The following is an 18,447-nucleotide window of genomic DNA, read 5'->3' as shown; positions in this document are numbered from 1 at the left end:
CCCAGTACAAATTAGCCCCCACCCTTAGGTATAAACATTATATGTGTCAGCAAAACCCCCCCCCCCACCCACAACTAACTACTAATCTGCATACTTCCCTCCAAAGCAGAAATTGCCCCTCCTCCCAGTACAACCCGCCCCTCTTGCTGAAATCTCCCCTTCCTGCACAAATGCACCCCTCCGACCACAAATCTTCCCCATGTACACATCCCAGCCCCCCTCCCCCAAAAAAAGCACAAATCTGCATACTTACCCAAATTCCCCCTCCTGGCATCGTGATATTTTAAAAAATGAGGTGTTAGGCGCCATTTTTAAATACTTCTATGTGGTTATCGAGCCGCTGGGGAGGGGGTGGAAGCAGCGGCTCTTTCCTATACTCCTTTGTTGTCAACAGGGCGGGAACTTCCGCCAACATTGTTATAGCAATCTGTTGACAATCAAATGTCATATAGGACAGTGGTCCTCAACCCTGGCCTACAGGGCCCACTAACAGGCCAGGTTTGCAAGATAACTGAAATACATCACAGGTGATATAATTTGCTGCTCAGTGATTGCAGTACTCTAGTCGGCATCTCCCCAAGGTAATACTTAAAACCTGGCCTGTTAGTGGGCCCTGTAGGCCAGGGTTGAGGACCACTGATATAGGATATCCGTGCTTATAACATAAGCAATCTGACAGTATCTCACAGAAGTAAGTACACCCCTCCGATTTCTGTAAATATTTTATTCTATCTTTTCATGTGACAACACTGAAGAAATGACACTTTGCTACAATGTAAAGTAGTGAGTGCACAGCTTGTATAACAGTGGAAATTTACTGTCCCCTCAAAATAACTCAACACACAGCCATTAATGTCTAAACCACTGGCAACAAAAGTCAGTACACCCCTACGTGACAATGTCCAATATAGGCCCAATTAGCCATTTTCCCTCCCCGGTGTCATGTGACTCGGTGTTACAAGGTCTCAAGTGTGAATGGGGAGCAGGTGTGGTAAATTTGGTGTTATCGCTCTCACTCTCTCATACTGGTCACTGGAAGATCAACATGGCGCCTCATGGCAAAGAACTCTGAGGATCTGAAAAAAAGAATTGTTGCTCTACATAAAGATGGCCTAGGCTATAAGAAGATTGGCAAGACCCTGAAACGGAGCTGCAGCACGGTGGCCAAGTCCATACAGCGGTTTAACAGGACAGGTTCCACTCAGAACAGGCCTCGCCATGGTCTGTTAAAGAAGTTGAGTGCCGTGCTCAGCGTCATATCCAGAGGTTGTCTTTGGGAAATAGACGTATGAGTGCTGCCAGCATTGCTGCAGAGGTTGAAGGGATGGGGGAGGGGTCAGCTTGTCAGTGCTCAGACCATACGCCGCACACTGCATCAAATTGGTCTGCATGGCTGTCATCCCAGAAGGAAGCCTCTTCTAAAGATGATGGACAAGAAAGCCCACAAACAGTTTGCTGAAGACAAGTAGACTAAGGACATGGATTACTGGAACCATCTCCTGTGCTCTGATGAGACCAAGATAAACTTATTTGGTGTCAGATGGTTTCAGGCGTGTGTGGCGGCAACCAGGTGAGGAGTACAAAGACAAGTGTGTCTTCCTACAGTCAGCATGGTGGTGGGAGTGTCATGGTGGTGGGAGTGTCATGGTCTGGGGCTGCATGAGTGCTGCCGGCATTGGGGGGCTACAGATCATTGAGGGAACCATGAATGCCAACATGTACTGTGACATACTGAAGCAGAGCATGATCCCCTCCCTTCAGAGACTGGGGGGCAGGGCAGTATTCCAACATAACGACCCCAAACACCTCCAAGATGGCTACTGCCTTGCTAAAGAAGCTGAGGGTAAAGGTGATGGACTGGCCAAGCATGTCTCCAGACCTAAACCCTATTGAGCATCTGTGGGGGATCCTCAAACAGAAGGTGGAGGAGGGGAAGGTCTCTAACATCCACCAGCTCTGTGATGTCATCATGGGGGAGTGGAAGAGGACTCCAGTGACAACCTGTGAGGCTCTGGTGAACTCCATGCCCAAGAGGGTTAAGGCAGTGCTGGAAAATAATGGCGGCCACACAAAATATTGTCACTTTGGGCCCAATTTGGACATTGTCACTTAGGGGTGTACTCACTTTTGTTGCCAGCAGTTTAGACATTAATGGCTGTGTGTTGAGTTATTTTGAGGGGACAGTAAATTTACACTGTTATACAAGCTGTACACTCACTACTTTACATTGTAGCAAAGTCTAATTTCTTCAGTGTTGTCACATGGAAAGATAAATTATCTATAACAATGTGAGGGGTGTACTGTATTTATGACAATTCTTGTATCTAGTGTCAGATTGCTTATGTTATAGCGTGAATATCCTATCCTACAGATACTGTATATGAAGCAAATCCTAAAAAACTTGAATTTAAGGTTGTGAAAATGTAGAAATGAATCGGACATCAAATTTATTAGGTGAAAAAAGTGTAAAAAGAAATCACTGTATGGCCGTTGTCTGCTGCTGGGAGGACGCTCAATCATGTGACTGTGCTGAGAACTATAGGGAACTGATAGGAAGGGCGGCTCCTGATCATGTGATCACAAAGCCAATCGCATAGACCAAGAACATTCTCAGGCGTTTGGAACCCTTATAGGGCTAACAGAAAAATGGGTTCTTGTTTATAAAGAAAGTTCACTGTCTCAGCACTCGCATGGCTTTGATGACAAAATTAATGGTTAGCTATCCCTCTCTTACCCTGCATAGGTGTCCCTTTTAAAACTTTGACCATGGGAAGGGGGACAGAAATGGATCGGCTCCCTCAGTGGTCACATGACCAGATACTGATCATTAGCGAGACCAAGAACGGTTTTACATCTTAATCTGTGTTGGAAGCGCGCTCGCAGCGCAGAATCATCAGCCGCCCAGCGGCACGCGTTAAAGCCCTCCCTTTTGCTACTCCTACATGTCTTAGGCAGTTACAAAGGGGTTGTTTATCATGCTCCCCCCCCCCCCCCGCTAATAAACGGGCATCTTTGGGCACAAGAACAGGATAGTCAACAGGAGTTCCCTCCCACCGGCACCAATGATGGGGCAGCGTTCCCTCCCACCGGCACCAATGATGGGGCAGCGTTCCCTCCCACCGGCACCAATGATGGGGCAGCGTTCCCTCCCACCGGCACCAATGATGGGGCACCCTTCCCTCCCACCGGCACCAATGATGGGGCACCCTTCCCTCCCACCGGCACCAATGATGGGGCACTATTCCCTCCCACCGGCACCAATGATGGGGCACCCTTCCCTCCCACCGGCACCAATGATGGGGCACTATTCCCTCCCACCGGCACCAATGATGGGGCACCCTTCCCTCCCACCGGCACCAATGATGGGGCACTATTCCCTCCCACCGGCACCAATGATGGTGCACCCTTCCCTACCACCGGCACCAATGATCGGGTGCCCTTCCCTCCCACCGGCACCAATGATGGGGCGCCCTTCCCTCCCACCGGCACCAACGATGGGGCACCATTCCCTCCCACCGGCACCAACGATGGGGCACCCTTCCCTCCCACCGGCACCAATGATGGGGCACCCTTCCCTCCCACCGGCACCAATGATGGGGCACCCTTCCCTCCCACCGGCACCAATGATGGGGCACCCTTCCCTCCCAGCGGCACCAATGATGGGGTACCCTTCCCTCCCAGTGGCACCAATGATGGGGCACCCTTCCCTCCCAGCGGCACCAATGATGGGGCACCCTTCCCTACCACCGGGACCAATGATGGGGCACCCTTCCCTCCCACCGGTACCAATGATGGGGCACCCTTCCCTCCCACCGGTACCAATTATGGGGCACCCTTCCCTCCCACCGGCACCAATGATAGGGCACCATTCCTACTCTGAATACCAGCAATGGGGCACAATTAACTCTCACTAACACTAGTGATGGGAAACCAGAAACCCATTAAAATCTACCTGCACCAGTCAATGTCCAACTTACCATGACAACGCCATCTCTGCTGCACTGAAATCCTAAGAATGGTTGTCAGCGCTTTCTAAGTTCTTTTCTGCTGGACTGGAGAACACCTCCCTCTTGAGATGGGGAAGTGTTCTGTAGTGCTGCAGGGGGAGAACTGGGTGGGGCTGTTTGTGATTTCGGTGTAGCAGAGGCAGGGTGCTTAATACAGAAAATTAGGAGCTCAATGGATTTCTGGCAGAATGTTGCCGATCCTTTACATTCTCAGACACTTGATGAAAAGAAATGAGCTCTGTACTCTAGGGGTGTATAAAGTGACTGGAGTCACATGGCGCTGATCACTACACTACAGAGAAAAAAATGGCTACCCACGCGGAACACCCCCCCCCCGGGAGGGCTCCACTGTACAGAACCGAAGAGCGACCATAAAATGCCCTGAACAGTGAAGTATGCTACATATACAAGTCTCAGTCCCTAGATGAACAGCCAAGTTTTCTGGATGTGCTTACCTGAGCATCTTGCTGGAGGTGGTGGTGGAGGATCTGGGAGTGAGGTTGTTGATGTGGTGCCAGGATGTGCATGAATGGAGCGGGAGGGTAGGCAGCGGCTGTAGCCGGGTTGATGGGACCTCCGCTTCCCAGCGCAGAGGGCAGGTTGAAGGAAGTTGCCGGGGTGGCGGTGTGGAAACCCTGCTTCTCAAACGATTGCTGAAAAGAGCAAACGGGTCACAATAAGTACCTGCTATCCACTAAAGAGGCATGGTGGGGGAGGGGCTGCTAACAGACTACAAATCTTAGGAGGTCGTCAATGCCGTGATGTCCCAAGCACAGGCTGGGGCAAATCCTGCCCTCTAGTGGTGACTGCCTGCAGCATCCCATATACTTTGTATGAACATGCAAAATTCACATAGACAGCACATAACGACCTACCTGCGTCTTGGAATAGACAGAGCCGGATATATCGGGGACACCAGTATTACTGGAGGTAACAGACACACCTGCAAAGAAACCACAGCGTACATATGTATGGTTTGTAGTTTGGAAAAATTAGTATGCCAGTACTACAGGACAGTGGTCTCCAAACTGCGGCCCGTGGGCCGGATGTGGCCCTTTGCTTGTATTTATCTGGTCACGCCATTCACCGGCACCAATGATGGGGCACCCTTCCCTCCCACCGGCACCAACGATGGGGCACCCTTCCCTCCCACCGGCACCAATGATGGGGCACCTTTCCCTCCCACCGGCACCAATGATGGGGCACCCTTCCCTCCCACCGGCACCAATGATGGGGCAGCCTTCCCTCCCACCGGCACCAATGATGGGGCACCCTTCCCTCCCACCGGCACCAATGATGGGGCACCCTTCCCTCCCACCGGCACCAATGATGGGGCACCCTTCCCTCCCACCGGCACCAATGATGGGGCAGCCTTCCCTCCCACCGGCACCAATGATGGGGCAGCCTTCCCTCCCACCGGCACCAATGATGGGGCAGCCTTCCCTCCCACCGGCACCAATGATGGGGCAGCCTTCCCTCCCACCGGCACCAATGATGGGGCAGCCTTCCCTCCCACCGGCACCAATGATGGGGCAGCCTTCCCTCCCACCGGCACCAATGATGGGGCAGCCTTCCCTCCCACCGGCACCAATGATGGGGCAGCCTTCCCTCCCACCGGCACCAATGATGGGGCACCCTTCCCTCCCACCGGCACCAATGATGGGGCACCCTTCCCTCCCACCGGCACCAATGATGGGGCACCATTCCTCCCACCGGCACCAACGATGGGGCACCATTCCTCCACACCGGCACCAATGATAGGGCACCATTCCTACTCTGAATACCAGCAATGGGGCCCCATTTACTCTCACTGACACTAGTGATGGGGAACCAGTGCACCCAAAGTCACCAACAATGACGGGCACTGTTTACTCTCACTGACACCAGAGATGGGGCACCATGCCATCCACAAGCACCAATGATGGGGCACCAATACTACTTTGAATACCAACAATGGGGTACTATTCCTCCCACTAAAACAAATGATGGGGCACTGTTTACACTCACTGACACCAATGATGGGGCACCATGCCATTCACTGACACCAATGATGGGACATCGTTTACTCTCACTGACACTGCATTTTTTTTTAATCCCACTGGCCACAGTCCGGCCCCTCTGAAGCCTCCAGGAAAGTAAACTGTCCCTTTTTTTCAGAAAGTTTGGAGACCCCTGCTATAGGATAACAAAGGTTGTTAGCACATTGGAGTGTAAGGTACACAAGTTACGAGGGGTGTGCTGCATTTCTCTACATTTACAAGGGGTGTTTTGCCTACTCAAACTGCAGTGGTCTCAACTACACAGTCACACTTTGAGAATGGATTTCCTCTGGTCTGTGCAGGAACATGGTACGTGCGTATACAAGGTATGTACAAGATTGGACTTCAGCTTTGTGAGGTCACATCGATTTCTTAGCAGGCCATCACTAGGCCAGCAGGTTCAGCAGAGTACAGAATAGGGCCTTCTGGGGAAACAAACACCATTGGGGAAAAAGGAGGGTCACAGGAAGCTATGAATGTGGGGGCACAGAGGACAGGAGAGGACGGGTAAAAGGGCAGGATGGGGAGCAGCCAGGACCGAAATGCTGGGTAATAGAGGTACAAGCAGTAAGGAAAGACTAAAATCATAGCAACAAGAACAGGTTAGGGCAAAGGTGACGACGAACACAACGGGATTGACATAGAACAATGTAGGCATCCTTAGCCATCCAGCTGTGAAGAAACTACAAATCCCATCGTGCCTCTGCCTTTGGAAGTCATGCCTGTGGCTGGCAAGTTTTGCAATGCCTCGTGGGACTTGCAGTTCCAGAAAACCTGGAGTGCCGAAGTTGCATACCACGATGCAGACAGCAAACTATTCTGATCCATTTAATTGAAAATTAGTAATCAAATAATGCACAAGACAATACTAAGTTATCATTTATGTGATGGTGGGGAGCAAGGGCTGCCCAGGCCAGGAGGTTGGACTGGGGCAAGCAAGAAAACTGCAGTATTTGGGAGCAGAGCAGGCAGGAAGTGGGACTGGGGAAGGGGCGAGCGGGGGCAGCAGGGCAAGCCTGAAAGCAGGGCCAGGTAAAGGAGCAGCAGAGCAGACCGGGAAATAGGACTGGGGTGGGAGAGGAAGCAGGCCAGAGCAGGAAGTATGGCTGGGGCAGATGAAGGGAAAAACATAGCAGGCATGGAAGACTGGGATGGTCCACGGGAGGGAGGGAGGGAGGGAGGAAGGAAGGGCTGGCACGGGAGGGAGGGAGAAAGGAAGGGCTGGCACGGGAGGGAGGGAGAAAGGAAGGGCTGGCACGGGAGGGAGGGAGAAAGGAAGGGCTGGCACGGGAGGGAGGGAGAAAGGAAGGGCTGGCACGGGAGGGAGGGAGGAAGGAAGGGCTGGCACGGGAGGGAGGAAGGAAGGGCTGGCACGGGAGGGAGGGAGGGAGGAAGGAAGGGCTGGCACGGGAGGGAGGGAGGGAGGAAGGAAGGGCTGGCACGGGAGGGAGGGAGGGAGGGCTGGCACGGGAGGGAGGGAGGAAGGGCTGGCACGGGAGGGAGGGAGGGAGGAAGGGCTGGCACGGGAGGGAGGGAGGGAGGAAGGAAGGGCTGGCACGGGAGGGAGGGAGGAAGGAAGGGCTGGCACGGGAGGGAGGGAGGAAGGAAGGGCTGGCACGGGAGGGAGGGAGGAAGGAAGGGCTGGCACGGGAGGGAGGGAGGGAGGAAGGAAGGGCTGGCACGGGAGGGAGGGAGGAAGGAAGGGCTGGCACGGGAGGGAGGGAGGAAGGAAGGGCTGGCACGGGAGGGAGGGAGGGAGGAAGGAAGGGCTGGCACGGGAGGGAGGGAGGGAGGAAGGAAGGGCTGGCACGGGAGGGAGGGAGGGAGGAAGGAAGGGCTGGCACGGGAGGGAGGGAGGGAGGGCTGGCACGGGAGGGAGGGAGGAAGGGCTGGCACGGGAGGGAGGGAGGGAGGAAGGGCTGGCACGGGAGGGAGGGAGGGAGGAAGGAAGGGCTGGCACGGGAGGGAGGGAGGAAGGAAGGGCTGGCACGGGAGGGAGGGAGGAAGGAAGGGCTGGCACGGGAGGGAGGGAGGAAGGAAGGGCTGGCACGGGAGGGAGGGAGGGAGGAAGGAAGGGCTGGCACGGGAGGGAGGGAGGGAGGAAGGAAGGGCTGGCACGGGAGGGAGGGAGGGAGGAAGGAAGGGCTGGCACGGGAGGGAGGGAGGGAGGAAGGAAGGGCTGGCACGGGAGGGAGGGAGGGAGGAAGGAAGGGCTGGCACGGGAGGGAGGGAGGGAGGAAGGAAGGGCTGGCACGGGAGGGAGGGAGGGAGGAAGGAAGGGCTGGCACGGGAGGGAGGGAGGGAGGAAGGGCTGGCACGGGAGGGAGGGAGGGAGGGAGGAAGGAAGGGCTGGCACGGGAGGGAGGGAGGGAGGGAGGAAGGAAGGGCTGGCACGGGAGGGAGGGAGGGAGGAAGGAAGGGCTGGCACGGGAGGGAGGGAGGGAGGAAGGAAGGGCTGGCACGGGAGGGAGGGAGGGAGGAAGGAAGGGCTGGCACGGGAGGGAGGGAGGAAGGAAGGGCTGGCACGGGAGGGAGGGAGGAAGGAAGGGCTGGCACGGGAGGGAGGGAGGAAGGAAGGGCTGGCACGGGAGGGAGGGAGGAAGGAAGGGCTGGCACGGGAGGGAGGGAGGGAGGGAGGAAGGGCTGGCACGGGAGGGAGGGAGGGAGGAAGGGCTGGCACGGGAGGGAGGGAGGAAGGAAGGAAGGGCTGGCACGGGAGGGAGGGAGGGAGGAAGGAAGGGCTGGCACGGGAGGGAGGGAGGAAGGAAGGAAGGGCTGGCACGGGAGGGAGGGAGGGAGGAAGGAAGGGCTAGCACGGGAGGGAGGGAGGAAGGAAGGGCTGGCACGGGAGGGAGGGAGGAAGGGCTGGCACGGGAGGGAGGGAGGGAGGAAGGAAGGGCTGGCACGGGAGGGAGGGAGGGAGGAAGGAAGGGCTGGCACGGGAGGGAGGGAGGGAGGAAAGAAGGGCTGGCACGGGAGGCAGGGAGGGAGGAAGGAAGGGCTGGCACGGGAGGCAGGGAGGGAGGAAGGAAGGGCTGGCACGGGAGGGAGGGAGGGAGGAAGGAAGGGCTGGCACGGGAGGGAGGGAGGGAGGAAGGAAGGGCTGGCACGGGAGGGAGGGAGGGAGGAAGGAAGGGCTGGCACGGGAGGGAGGGAGGGAGGAAGGAAGGGCTGGCACGGGAGGGAGGGAGGGAGGAAGGAAGGGCTGGCACGGGAGGGAGGAAGGAAGGGCTGGCACGGGAGGGAGGGAGGGAGGGAGGAAGGGCTGGCACGGGAGGGAGGGAGGGAGGGAGGAAGGGCTGGCACGGGAGGGAGGGAGGGAGGGAGGAAGGGCTGGCACGGGAGGGAGGGAGGGAGGAAGGAAGGGCTGGCACGGGAGGGAGGGAGGGAGGAAGGAAGGGCTGGCACGGGAGGGAGGGAGGAAGGAAGGGCTGGCACGGGAGGGAGGGAGGAAGGAAGGGCTGGCACGGGAGGGAGGGAGGGAGGAAGGAAGGGCTGGCACGGGAGGGAGGGAGGGAGGAAGGAAGGGCTGGCACGGGAGGGAGGGAGGGAGGAAGGAAGGGCTGGCACGGGAGGGAGGGAGGGAGGAAGGAAGGGCTGGCACGGGAGGGAGGGAGGGAGGGAGGAAGGAAGGGCTGGCACGGGAGGGAGGGAGGGAGGAAGGAAGGGCTGGCACGGGAGGGAGGGAGGGAGGAAGGAAGGGCTGGCACGGGAGGGAGGGAGGAATGAAGGGCTGGCACGGGAGGGAGGGAGGAATGAAGGGCTGGCACGGGAGGGAGGGAGGAAGGAAGGGCTGGCACGGGAGGGAGGGAGGAAGGAAGGGCTGGCACGGGAGGGAGGGAGGAAGGAAGGGCTGGCACGGGAGGGAGGAAGGAAGGAAGGGCTGGCACGGGAGGGAGGGAGGGAGGGAGGGAGGAAGGAAGGGCTGGCACGGGAGGGAGGGAGGAAGGAAGGAAGGGCTGGCACGGGAGGGAGGGAGGGAGGAAGGAAGGGCTGGCACGGGAGGGAGGGAGGAAGGAAGGGCTGGCACGGGAGGGAGGGAGGGAGGGAGGAAGGGCTGGCACGGGAGGGAGGGAGGGAGGAAGGAAGGGCTGGCACGGGAGGGAGGGAGGGAGGAAGGAAGGGCTGGCACGGGAGGGAGGGAGGGAGGAAGGAAGGGCTGGCACGGGAGGGAGGGAGGGAGGAAGGAAGGGCTGGCACGGGAGGGAGGGAGGGAGGGAGGAAAGAAGGGCTGGCACGGGAGGGAGGGAGGGAGGGAGGAAAGAAGGGCTGGCACGGGAGGCAGGGAGGGAGGAAGGAAGGGCTGGCACGGGAGGGAGGGAGGGAGGAAGGAAGGGCTGGCACGGGAGGGAGGGAGGGAGGAAGGGCTGGCACGGGAGGGAGGGAGGAAGGAAGGAAGGGCTGGCACGGGAGGGAGGGAGGGAGGAAGGAAGGAAGGGCTGGCACGGGAGGGAAGAACAAGAAGGAAGGGCTGACACGGGAGGGAGGAACAAGAAGGAAGGGCTGGCACGGGAGGGAGGAACAAGAAGGAAGGGCTGGCACGGGAGGGAGGAACAAGAAGGAAGGGCTGGCACGGGAGGGAGAAACAAGAAGGAAGGGCTGGCACGGGAGGGAGAAACAAGAAGGAAGGGATGGCACGGGAGGGAGAAACAAGAAGGAAGGGCTGGCACGGGAGGGAGAAACAAGAAGGAAGGGCTGGCACGGGAGGGAGAAACAAGGAGGGTCCTGGCTACAGGATAAGACAAGGCAAAGCAAAGCTGGAAGCAGAGAGAGCACCTACCAGCACCTGGTCCATTGGTGCAAGCAGCAGGTTTGATCTGAGCAGAAGCCCCACTAAATGCACCCTTACAGAAATCCCCCATGCTGGACAGCTGGCCCAAGTCCTCAAAGCCTGTGGACAGACAGACCTCAGCAAGGAAAGGGAAGCCCCCGCCCATTTATCGACACACAGACCCAGCAATGGCTACCAGGGGACGCATGCCAGCAACACAGACAAACCTTACGAGGTCATTGCACCGAAGTGACAAGCAGGCACCCACAACGCACGCAAAAGCGAGAGCCAACCTCTCACTGCTTGCAGCGCAACTCGACATCTATATAAACATGATTTCCCATTCAACACTCAGACAGCTCTAACTTGGGATCTCGCACAGCTAATCACCTGCTGCTGCTCGGACCGCCAGCGGGGGCAGATGCTCTGCAGCAGGGAAGAGTTTGGAGAGGCACCAAAAAAAAAAAAAGCAGGGGAAGGAAGGCATTCACAGCTACGGAGTGAAAAGGGGTCAAATAGGAACCAACAAAAGTGATAGCGTCTTGGTAATCTGTCTTACCGGTGTTGTAAGCGTGAGAGCCGTAGCTGGCCGCTTGCTGGAAGGCGCCAGCCGAAGTATTGACCCCAACATTCACCCCGTGCTGCTTTGACGTGGTAGGCGCCACCTGCAGGAAATAAAAGAAGGGGACAAGAGGACTCATGAGGCCAGGGCTCTCCAGCTCCGCCCTAGCGGCAGGTCACAAACAAGGGCAGGCAGTGTCTGTATTATTTTGCAGCCGGGTGATCACTTTGAGACCATCCTGCCCTAAAAAGACAGCTCGACAAAAACACACACAGCCCCTTTAACCCCCCTCCCCATCCAAATTTCTCTCCCATAATACTTAGCCTGGCAAGGAGGAGACCAATTTTTTAGTCAGCTGCCATTTAATAAACAAGAGCCGATGTTGGGTTATTCTTTGAAGCCAAAATGAGAGCAGATGTCAATTCGGCATGCCCTGTTGGTGATTAGATTTGTTTTCGGTAAAGCTGCAGCCATGTTGAATCATCGGGCAAGCTTAAAAATGGCGCACTGCTGCAAGGTAGAGGCAACAAAAGCACAGGCAGGACCCTACACCAGGGACAGTAGAGGGTGCCCAGAACGAGAGACCTTGCGCCCCAGGAAATTGGTGCCAGACACACAGAAGGCAGGCTTTATTTTCTCACCTCGAGAACAGAGGATTCTGGGACGTACCTGGGATGGATCGCCAACATACTGGAAAGTCTCAGTTGCCAGCACTCCCGCGGGGTACCTCTAAGTAGCATACAGGGAGGTTAGAGGTAAGTCTTAGGGGCCGTACTTGCACATTTTTTTTTAAGCATCCCTTTGTTACATTGTTACCCAAACAAATGACCTAAGGCCAATATAAAACCCCCCCAAATTTATGTTGCCCCCCCAACAAAATATAATGCATTCTATAAACAAAATCTAAAATAGTAACTTCCTAAAGTTTCATTTTTTTTTTTGTAAATTCCTTTTTAAGAGTAACAAACTACAGAACCCCAAACCAGGACCCCCCCTCCCCCCAGTTCCCCAAAAGCAATAATAAGGAGGGCGGCCAATCGGACAGTTTATTGAAAATACTTTTATTAAGTATGGAGATATTTACAATCAGGAAAAAAAAAATAAGATTCTTTTTTTTACCAAAAAACAGTTACAGCACAAGAGAACACAGAGATCAATGTCAGAAATTTTCAGGTGCAAAAAAAGCATTAGCGGTAATAACGGGATTTCCGAAACAGTCTACGATGGTCAGACGCGGCCCGGGGCGGAGTCAACATTTTAGGTCTAACTACAGAAAAAAAAAAGTCAGTCCAAAGTTGGGTTAAAAAAAAAAAAAAAAAAAGGGAAGGGTTGTTAAGATAGTCACAGAGGTGGTTTGGCTAGCAGTTTCAACTTTCGGAAGTAGATAAGCAGCAGTTAACATGGGGCTGGGCAAATTTCAGGAGTCGGGTCAAAAGGGCGCCTGAAAGTAAGGCATCAACATGGTGTGTACTACAACCTAAGCCCGGCACGAGGCAGTCCCATTGATGTCAATTGGGACACAGAAGCCGCTGCTCCAAATTTGAATTCTGTGTTGGTGAACGCAGACTGCGTGCAAATAATGTGGGAGCGCCGCACTCGCAACAGCCCGAGCTCAGATGAAGGTGAAGAGCAGCCTCATCCTTGGCTCCTCCCAACGTGTTTCGTCCCACTGCCAAAGCCTAGTCATATCTATGACTAAGCTCGAGGGGCAGGGCGAAAGGCATCAGTGGAGGGGCCTGGGTGGAGCCAAGTCTAGAGTATACATCCCTGCAAAGGATGTTTACCCACACAGGGATGCGCAGGTGTTTTGTGCATCCCCAGGCAGTCAGTCTCATTGAAGCATTTTGGGACGCAGCAGGCTGCACTGACTTGGCTGTAGCTCCAAATTTGACATCCATGTGGGTGCAGGTGCATGTCCCAGAACACACACCATGACCCGTCTTGAAAAGCCTGGAGCGCCGCTCTAAAGCACCCAGGTCCCTGTACCAGTGATCCACACTATAAAGATGGTGCTAGCGTCTCAGGTAGTCACCCAGGAGTAACATGTGTAAATAATGTGGGAGCGCCACACTGGCAAGAGCCCGATGTCAGATGAAAGTAAAGAGAGGCTTCAGTCTTGGCTCCCCCCAGGCCCCTCCATTGACATGTTTCGCCCTGCCCCTGGAGTTTGTCAGATATACGACTAGGATCTGGTGGTAGGGCGAAACACGTCAAGGGCATAGCCTGGGAGGTCGCTCTGGCCCTGGAGCTCTGCGAGATATAGGACTAGGCTCTGGTGGTAGGGCGAAACACATCGAGAGCATAGCCTGGGAGGCCGCTCTGCCCCTGGAGCTTTGTCAGATCTATGACTAGGCTCTGGTGGTAGGGCGAAACACATCGAGAGCATAGCCTGGGAGGCCGCTCTGCCCCTGGAGCTTTGTCAGATATAGGACTAGGCTCTGGTGGTAGGGCAAAACACGTCAAAGAGCATAGCCTGGGAGGCCGCTCTGCCCGTGGAGCTTTGTCAGATATAGGACTAGGCTCTGGTGGTAGGGCGAAACACATCGAGAGCATAGCCTGGGAGGCCGCTCTGCCCCTGGAGCTTTGTCAGATATAGGACTAGGCTATGGTGGTAGGGCTAAACACATCAAGAGCATAGCCTGGGAGGCCGCTCTGCCCCTGGAGCTTTGTCAGATATAGGACTAGGCTATGGTGGTAGGGCGAAACAAAGGGCATAGCCTGGGAGGCCACTCTGCCCCTGGAGCTTTGTCAGATCTATGACTAGGCTCTGGTGGTAGGGCGAAACACATCGAGAGCATAGCCTGGGAGGCCACTCTGCCCCTGGAGCTTTGTCAGATCTATGACTAGGCTCTGGTGGCAGGGCGAAACACGTCAAGGGCATAGCCTGGGAGGTCGCTCTTTAATTTCATCTGATCTCAGGCTGTTGAGAGTGTGACACTCCCAGATTTACACATGCTACTCCTGTATGAGTACCTGAGACACCCGTGGATGACTGGAGGATCCGGGACCTTAGTGCTTTAGAGGGGCTCTCTAAACATTTTAATACGGGTCGCGGTGTAAGTTCGGGGACACGCACCTGCACCCACACGGATGTCAAATTTGGAGCCAGTGCGGCCACTGCGGCCCAACTGACATCAATGGGACTGCTTGCACAGAACACCTGCGCATTCCGCTGTGTGGGTAATCACAGCCCCTCGCACCGGCATACGCTGAAGCACACCCCTTGGGAACAAGGCCAAAGCACCCGAATTTATGCATGCTACCTGGCTCGATAAAGTGACTAGCTATACCCTTCACCTGCTGAATAAAAAGACGCTACAATAAAAAAAAGAATATAAAACCTCATAATATAGTAAAAAAAAAGATTCTCACCCAACACTGAAGCTTCTGGTGCTCACGTCACTGGGTCGTCCCCAGGATCCTAGAAAAACAATTGAGGACCGCAAATCTGGTAAGAACCGCGCTCCTGCAAAGTAGCGAGATTTGGAATCCATGGCTTTCACCCAAGGATCCACCAAGAACTCACCTAGGCGAGAGCACCAGAAGCTGCAGTGTAAGCTCAGATGATGAGATGCTGCTTGTCCAGGCAGGCATAGCTTCCAGGTTAGAGCTGCATCTGCAGGAACGGACATCAGGAACACTTCATTTCTTTCATATGGTTTATGCTGGTGAGGAAACATTCGATGAAGGTTTCTACAGAAAGTCCAGCACATGGACCAGTGCTTTCTTGCTGCAGAGAATCGAAAGCTCCTCATCAACTTCATACCGAATGGCCTAAGGTGTGCCGACGTTCCAAAGCTGGTGTCACAGCCTTGATGGCCGCAATTAAGGTACAGCCAAACTGCAGCTGGGGAAACAGGCTCTTCCATCCTCCTTTCTTTACAATAGTCTATGGAAGGAACACTCATTTGGTAATATTGTTCCTTTGACTTGGTTTATATCCACTGATTGGCCATCATGATGGCAAGAGACCATCCAAGCAATCCTCATGGAGGCCGATTTGTTCTTCTGCTCCTCACCTGCTTGGGACCTGACCAAGACGACAGCTCCTCATCTGCAGCAGCAGGACAGTGGCTGTCCCCCAGCACCTCCAACCCCCGTGTCTTTCCCAGGAAAAGTGGCAACTAAGGAAGCCTGCAGATCCTGACCACCTAATTTTAGTTCCTTGTGACTCCTACGCTTATAGGCTTAGCAGGCTTTAACAGCGATGACCCCACAGTGTTGCGTTATAACAATACAGGAATGTCATGCACCATGGCCATGTGTGCCTGACCACTCTTCTAATTATCTCTGACTGCTATGACAAAGGGCTCAGTGGGCAGGGGGGGGGGGGGGGGTTTAGAGGTGTCACTAGATTGTATTTTTTCACTTAACGTAGTGATTTATTTTTTTATTTGGGAGGTAGGGGCTAGCAAGTAAAGATGGTGATGCATGAGTAGGTTGCAACACCAAGGTATGAAAATACAACTTTGGGAGCCATTACATCTGATATTTGTCGGTGACAGGTTCTCCATAGGACCATTTCCCGAATTAAAAGCTGAACTCCATGATCTAGTAAAGATTTAGCTCAATTTCCCCATGCAAAATGAAATGGCTTTAAAGCTGTTTTTAAACAAATGCATTAATTTGTTGAATTTTGTACATATGTACTTTGCCCGGGGGGTGCTGAGGATCTAGGGGCGGTGCACGACACAAGGATGTGTGTTCCTATTCGGGACTACATTTCCCATCATACTGTTGAAATCCACAATGTGGTTGGTGGAGCTCAGGTGTTCCTGACAATCAATGGATACGGGGATGGGTTCCCCACGGGGAATCAGACTACATTTCCCATCATACCGTGGAAATTCTCAATGTGGTGGGCAGTGAGCAAGTGTTCCTGCCAATCAATGGCTGTGGGCAGGGCCATGACCAGGGGAGTTTCCTATGGGGAATGTGAAATACATTTCCCACCGTACCGAGGAAATTCATAGTGTTGTGGGCGGTGCTCAGCCATTACTGCCATTCAATGGCTACAGGGATGGGTTCCCTATGGGGAATCGGAACTACATTTCCCATCATACCGTGGAAATTCAGTGTGGTGGGCGGTGCTGAGGTGTTCCTGCCATTCAATGGCTACAGGGATGGGTTCCCTATGGGGAATCGGAACTACATTTCCCATCATACCGTGGAAATTCAGTGTGGTGGGCGGTCCTGAGGTGTTCCTGCCATTCAATGGCTACAGGGATGGGTTCCCTATGGGGAATCGGAACTACATTTCCCATCATACCGTGGAAATTCAGTGTGGTGGGCGGTGCTGAGGTGTTCCTGCCATTCAATGGCTACAGGGATGGGTTCCCTATGGGGAATCGGAACTACATTTCCCATCATACCATGGAAATTCAGTGTGGTGGGCGGTGCTGAGGTGTTCCTGCCATTCAATGGCTACAGGGATGGGTTCCCTATGGGGAATCAGAACTACATTTCCCATCATACCGTGGAAATTCTCAATGTAGTGGGCGGTGCACATGTTTTCTTGCCAATCAACGGCTGTGGACAGGGTCACAACCAGGAGATGGGGGGATGGGTTCCCTATGGGGAATCGGAACTACAATTCCCATCATACTGTAGAAATTCACAATGTGCTGGGCGATGCTAAGGTGTTCCTGCCAATCAATGGCTGTGGGCAGGGCCATGACCAGGAGAGGTTTCCTATTGGGAATCTGATCTACATTTTCCATCATACTGAGGAAATTCAGTGCGATGGGTGGTGCTCCTGCCAATTAATGGATACGGGGATGGGTTCCCTATGGGGGAATCAAAACTACATTTCCCATCATACCGTGGAAATTCTCGATGTGGTGGGCGGTGCGCAAGTTTTCCTGCCAATCAATGGCTACGTAGATCGTTTCCCTATGGGGAATCGGAACTACATTTCCCATCATCCTGTGAAAATCCAGTGTGGTGGGCGGTGCTCCTGCCAATCAATGGATACAGGGATGGGTTCCCTATGGGGAATCGGAACTACATTTCCCATCATCCTGTAAAAACCCAGTGTGGTGGGCGGTGCGCAGGTGTTCCTGCCAATCAATGGCTACGGAGATGGGTTCCCTATGGGGGAATCGTAACTAAATTTCCCATCATACTGTAGAAATTCTCAATGTGGTGGGCGGAGCTTAGGTGTTCCTACCAATCAGTGGCTGTGGGCAGAGTCACGACCAGGAGCGGTGTACTTGTGCCCACCCAACCACCACCGTCGTCCTTCAAGAAACAACAGATAACGCGATTGGGGAGCCATTTCTCTTTATGTGTCTGGTTGCACCAACCAGAAGGAAGAAGAAAGAGTATAAGGGACCTGTTGAGGGGTACAGAAAAAAAAAAAGAAGACATCAAATCTACGATATCTGGCCTGTCACCCACACTGCAATTAACGACCATTCCCCAAAAAAAAAAAAAAATATATCTGAAAACGGAAAATCCTGAGATGCTAGGTAACCCCCACCCCCCTCAACTTGGGGGGGACTTTTACTTTAATTGCACCTAGTGTCCTGCTACTGTAGATGGCGACATCGAACCCATCCATCATCCTGTGTCTTTCAATGAACGGAAGAGGGCATTTTGGCACAAGGCAAGGATGTACCTAATTACTCCTCCTGGCTGGAGTTCAGCTTTAAAAATCTATTAGCCTACCCCACCCCCTCCCACTAACCTACATAAGTGATGGGAGGGTGCGGAACACAGCAAAGGTGAGAATGAATACTGGGAAGGAAATTTTCAACAACACTAGCAGCACAGACCTTACAGTAAAAAAAAATAACAGGAAGAGCGTACAGATTCCCTTTAAAAACCTAGACCGTGGCTTCGTCGTCGATAAACCGGTGATTGGAGGGAGACACCCGGCCCACATTGCCCTGCCGGTGGGTACACACATGCAGATTAAAGGCTGCGAGAGAGCCATATGTCCTTTCCAAAACTCATGCCATCCTGTCGTTAACCCCTTTAAACATGCAGCCTCAAGGCTATCCGACAGCGCAAAGGAGGGGGGAGGCGCAGGAGAAAAAGTCAAACTCTAGATGGTCGTGGGGTCAT

At 54.2% G+C, this 18,447-nt stretch overlaps 1 protein-coding gene across 7 annotated transcripts in view; it reads right to left on the bottom strand.

Annotated features, from left to right (window-relative positions):
* The window catches only part of UBAP2L (ubiquitin associated protein 2 like), a 66,338-nt gene that overhangs the window by 3,458 nt on the left and 44,433 nt on the right, over positions 1-18,447 (bottom strand). For 4 of the 7 annotated variants that reach the window (XM_082275636.1, XM_082275637.1, XM_082275638.1 and 1 more), the window contains 4 exons: positions 12,049-12,108; positions 11,377-11,482; positions 4,883-4,950; positions 4,463-4,660 (listed from right to left, as the gene is read on the bottom strand). In XM_082275636.1, the coding sequence (XP_082131762.1) occupies positions 4,463-4,660; positions 4,883-4,950; positions 11,377-11,482; positions 12,049-12,108 (432 nt within the window). The remainder of the gene's footprint in view (positions 1-4,462; positions 4,661-4,882; positions 4,951-11,376; positions 11,483-12,048; positions 12,109-18,447) is intronic. The other 3 variants (XM_082275639.1, XM_082275640.1, XM_082275642.1) reach the window with 1 other exon arrangement.

Source organism: Pelophylax lessonae (genome assembly GCF_965119305.1).
Source record: "Pelophylax lessonae genome assembly, chromosome: 13".
Taxonomy (NCBI): Eukaryota; Metazoa; Chordata; class Amphibia; order Anura; family Ranidae; genus Pelophylax; species Pelophylax lessonae.
This window is presented reverse-complemented; position numbering and strand designations above follow the sequence as displayed.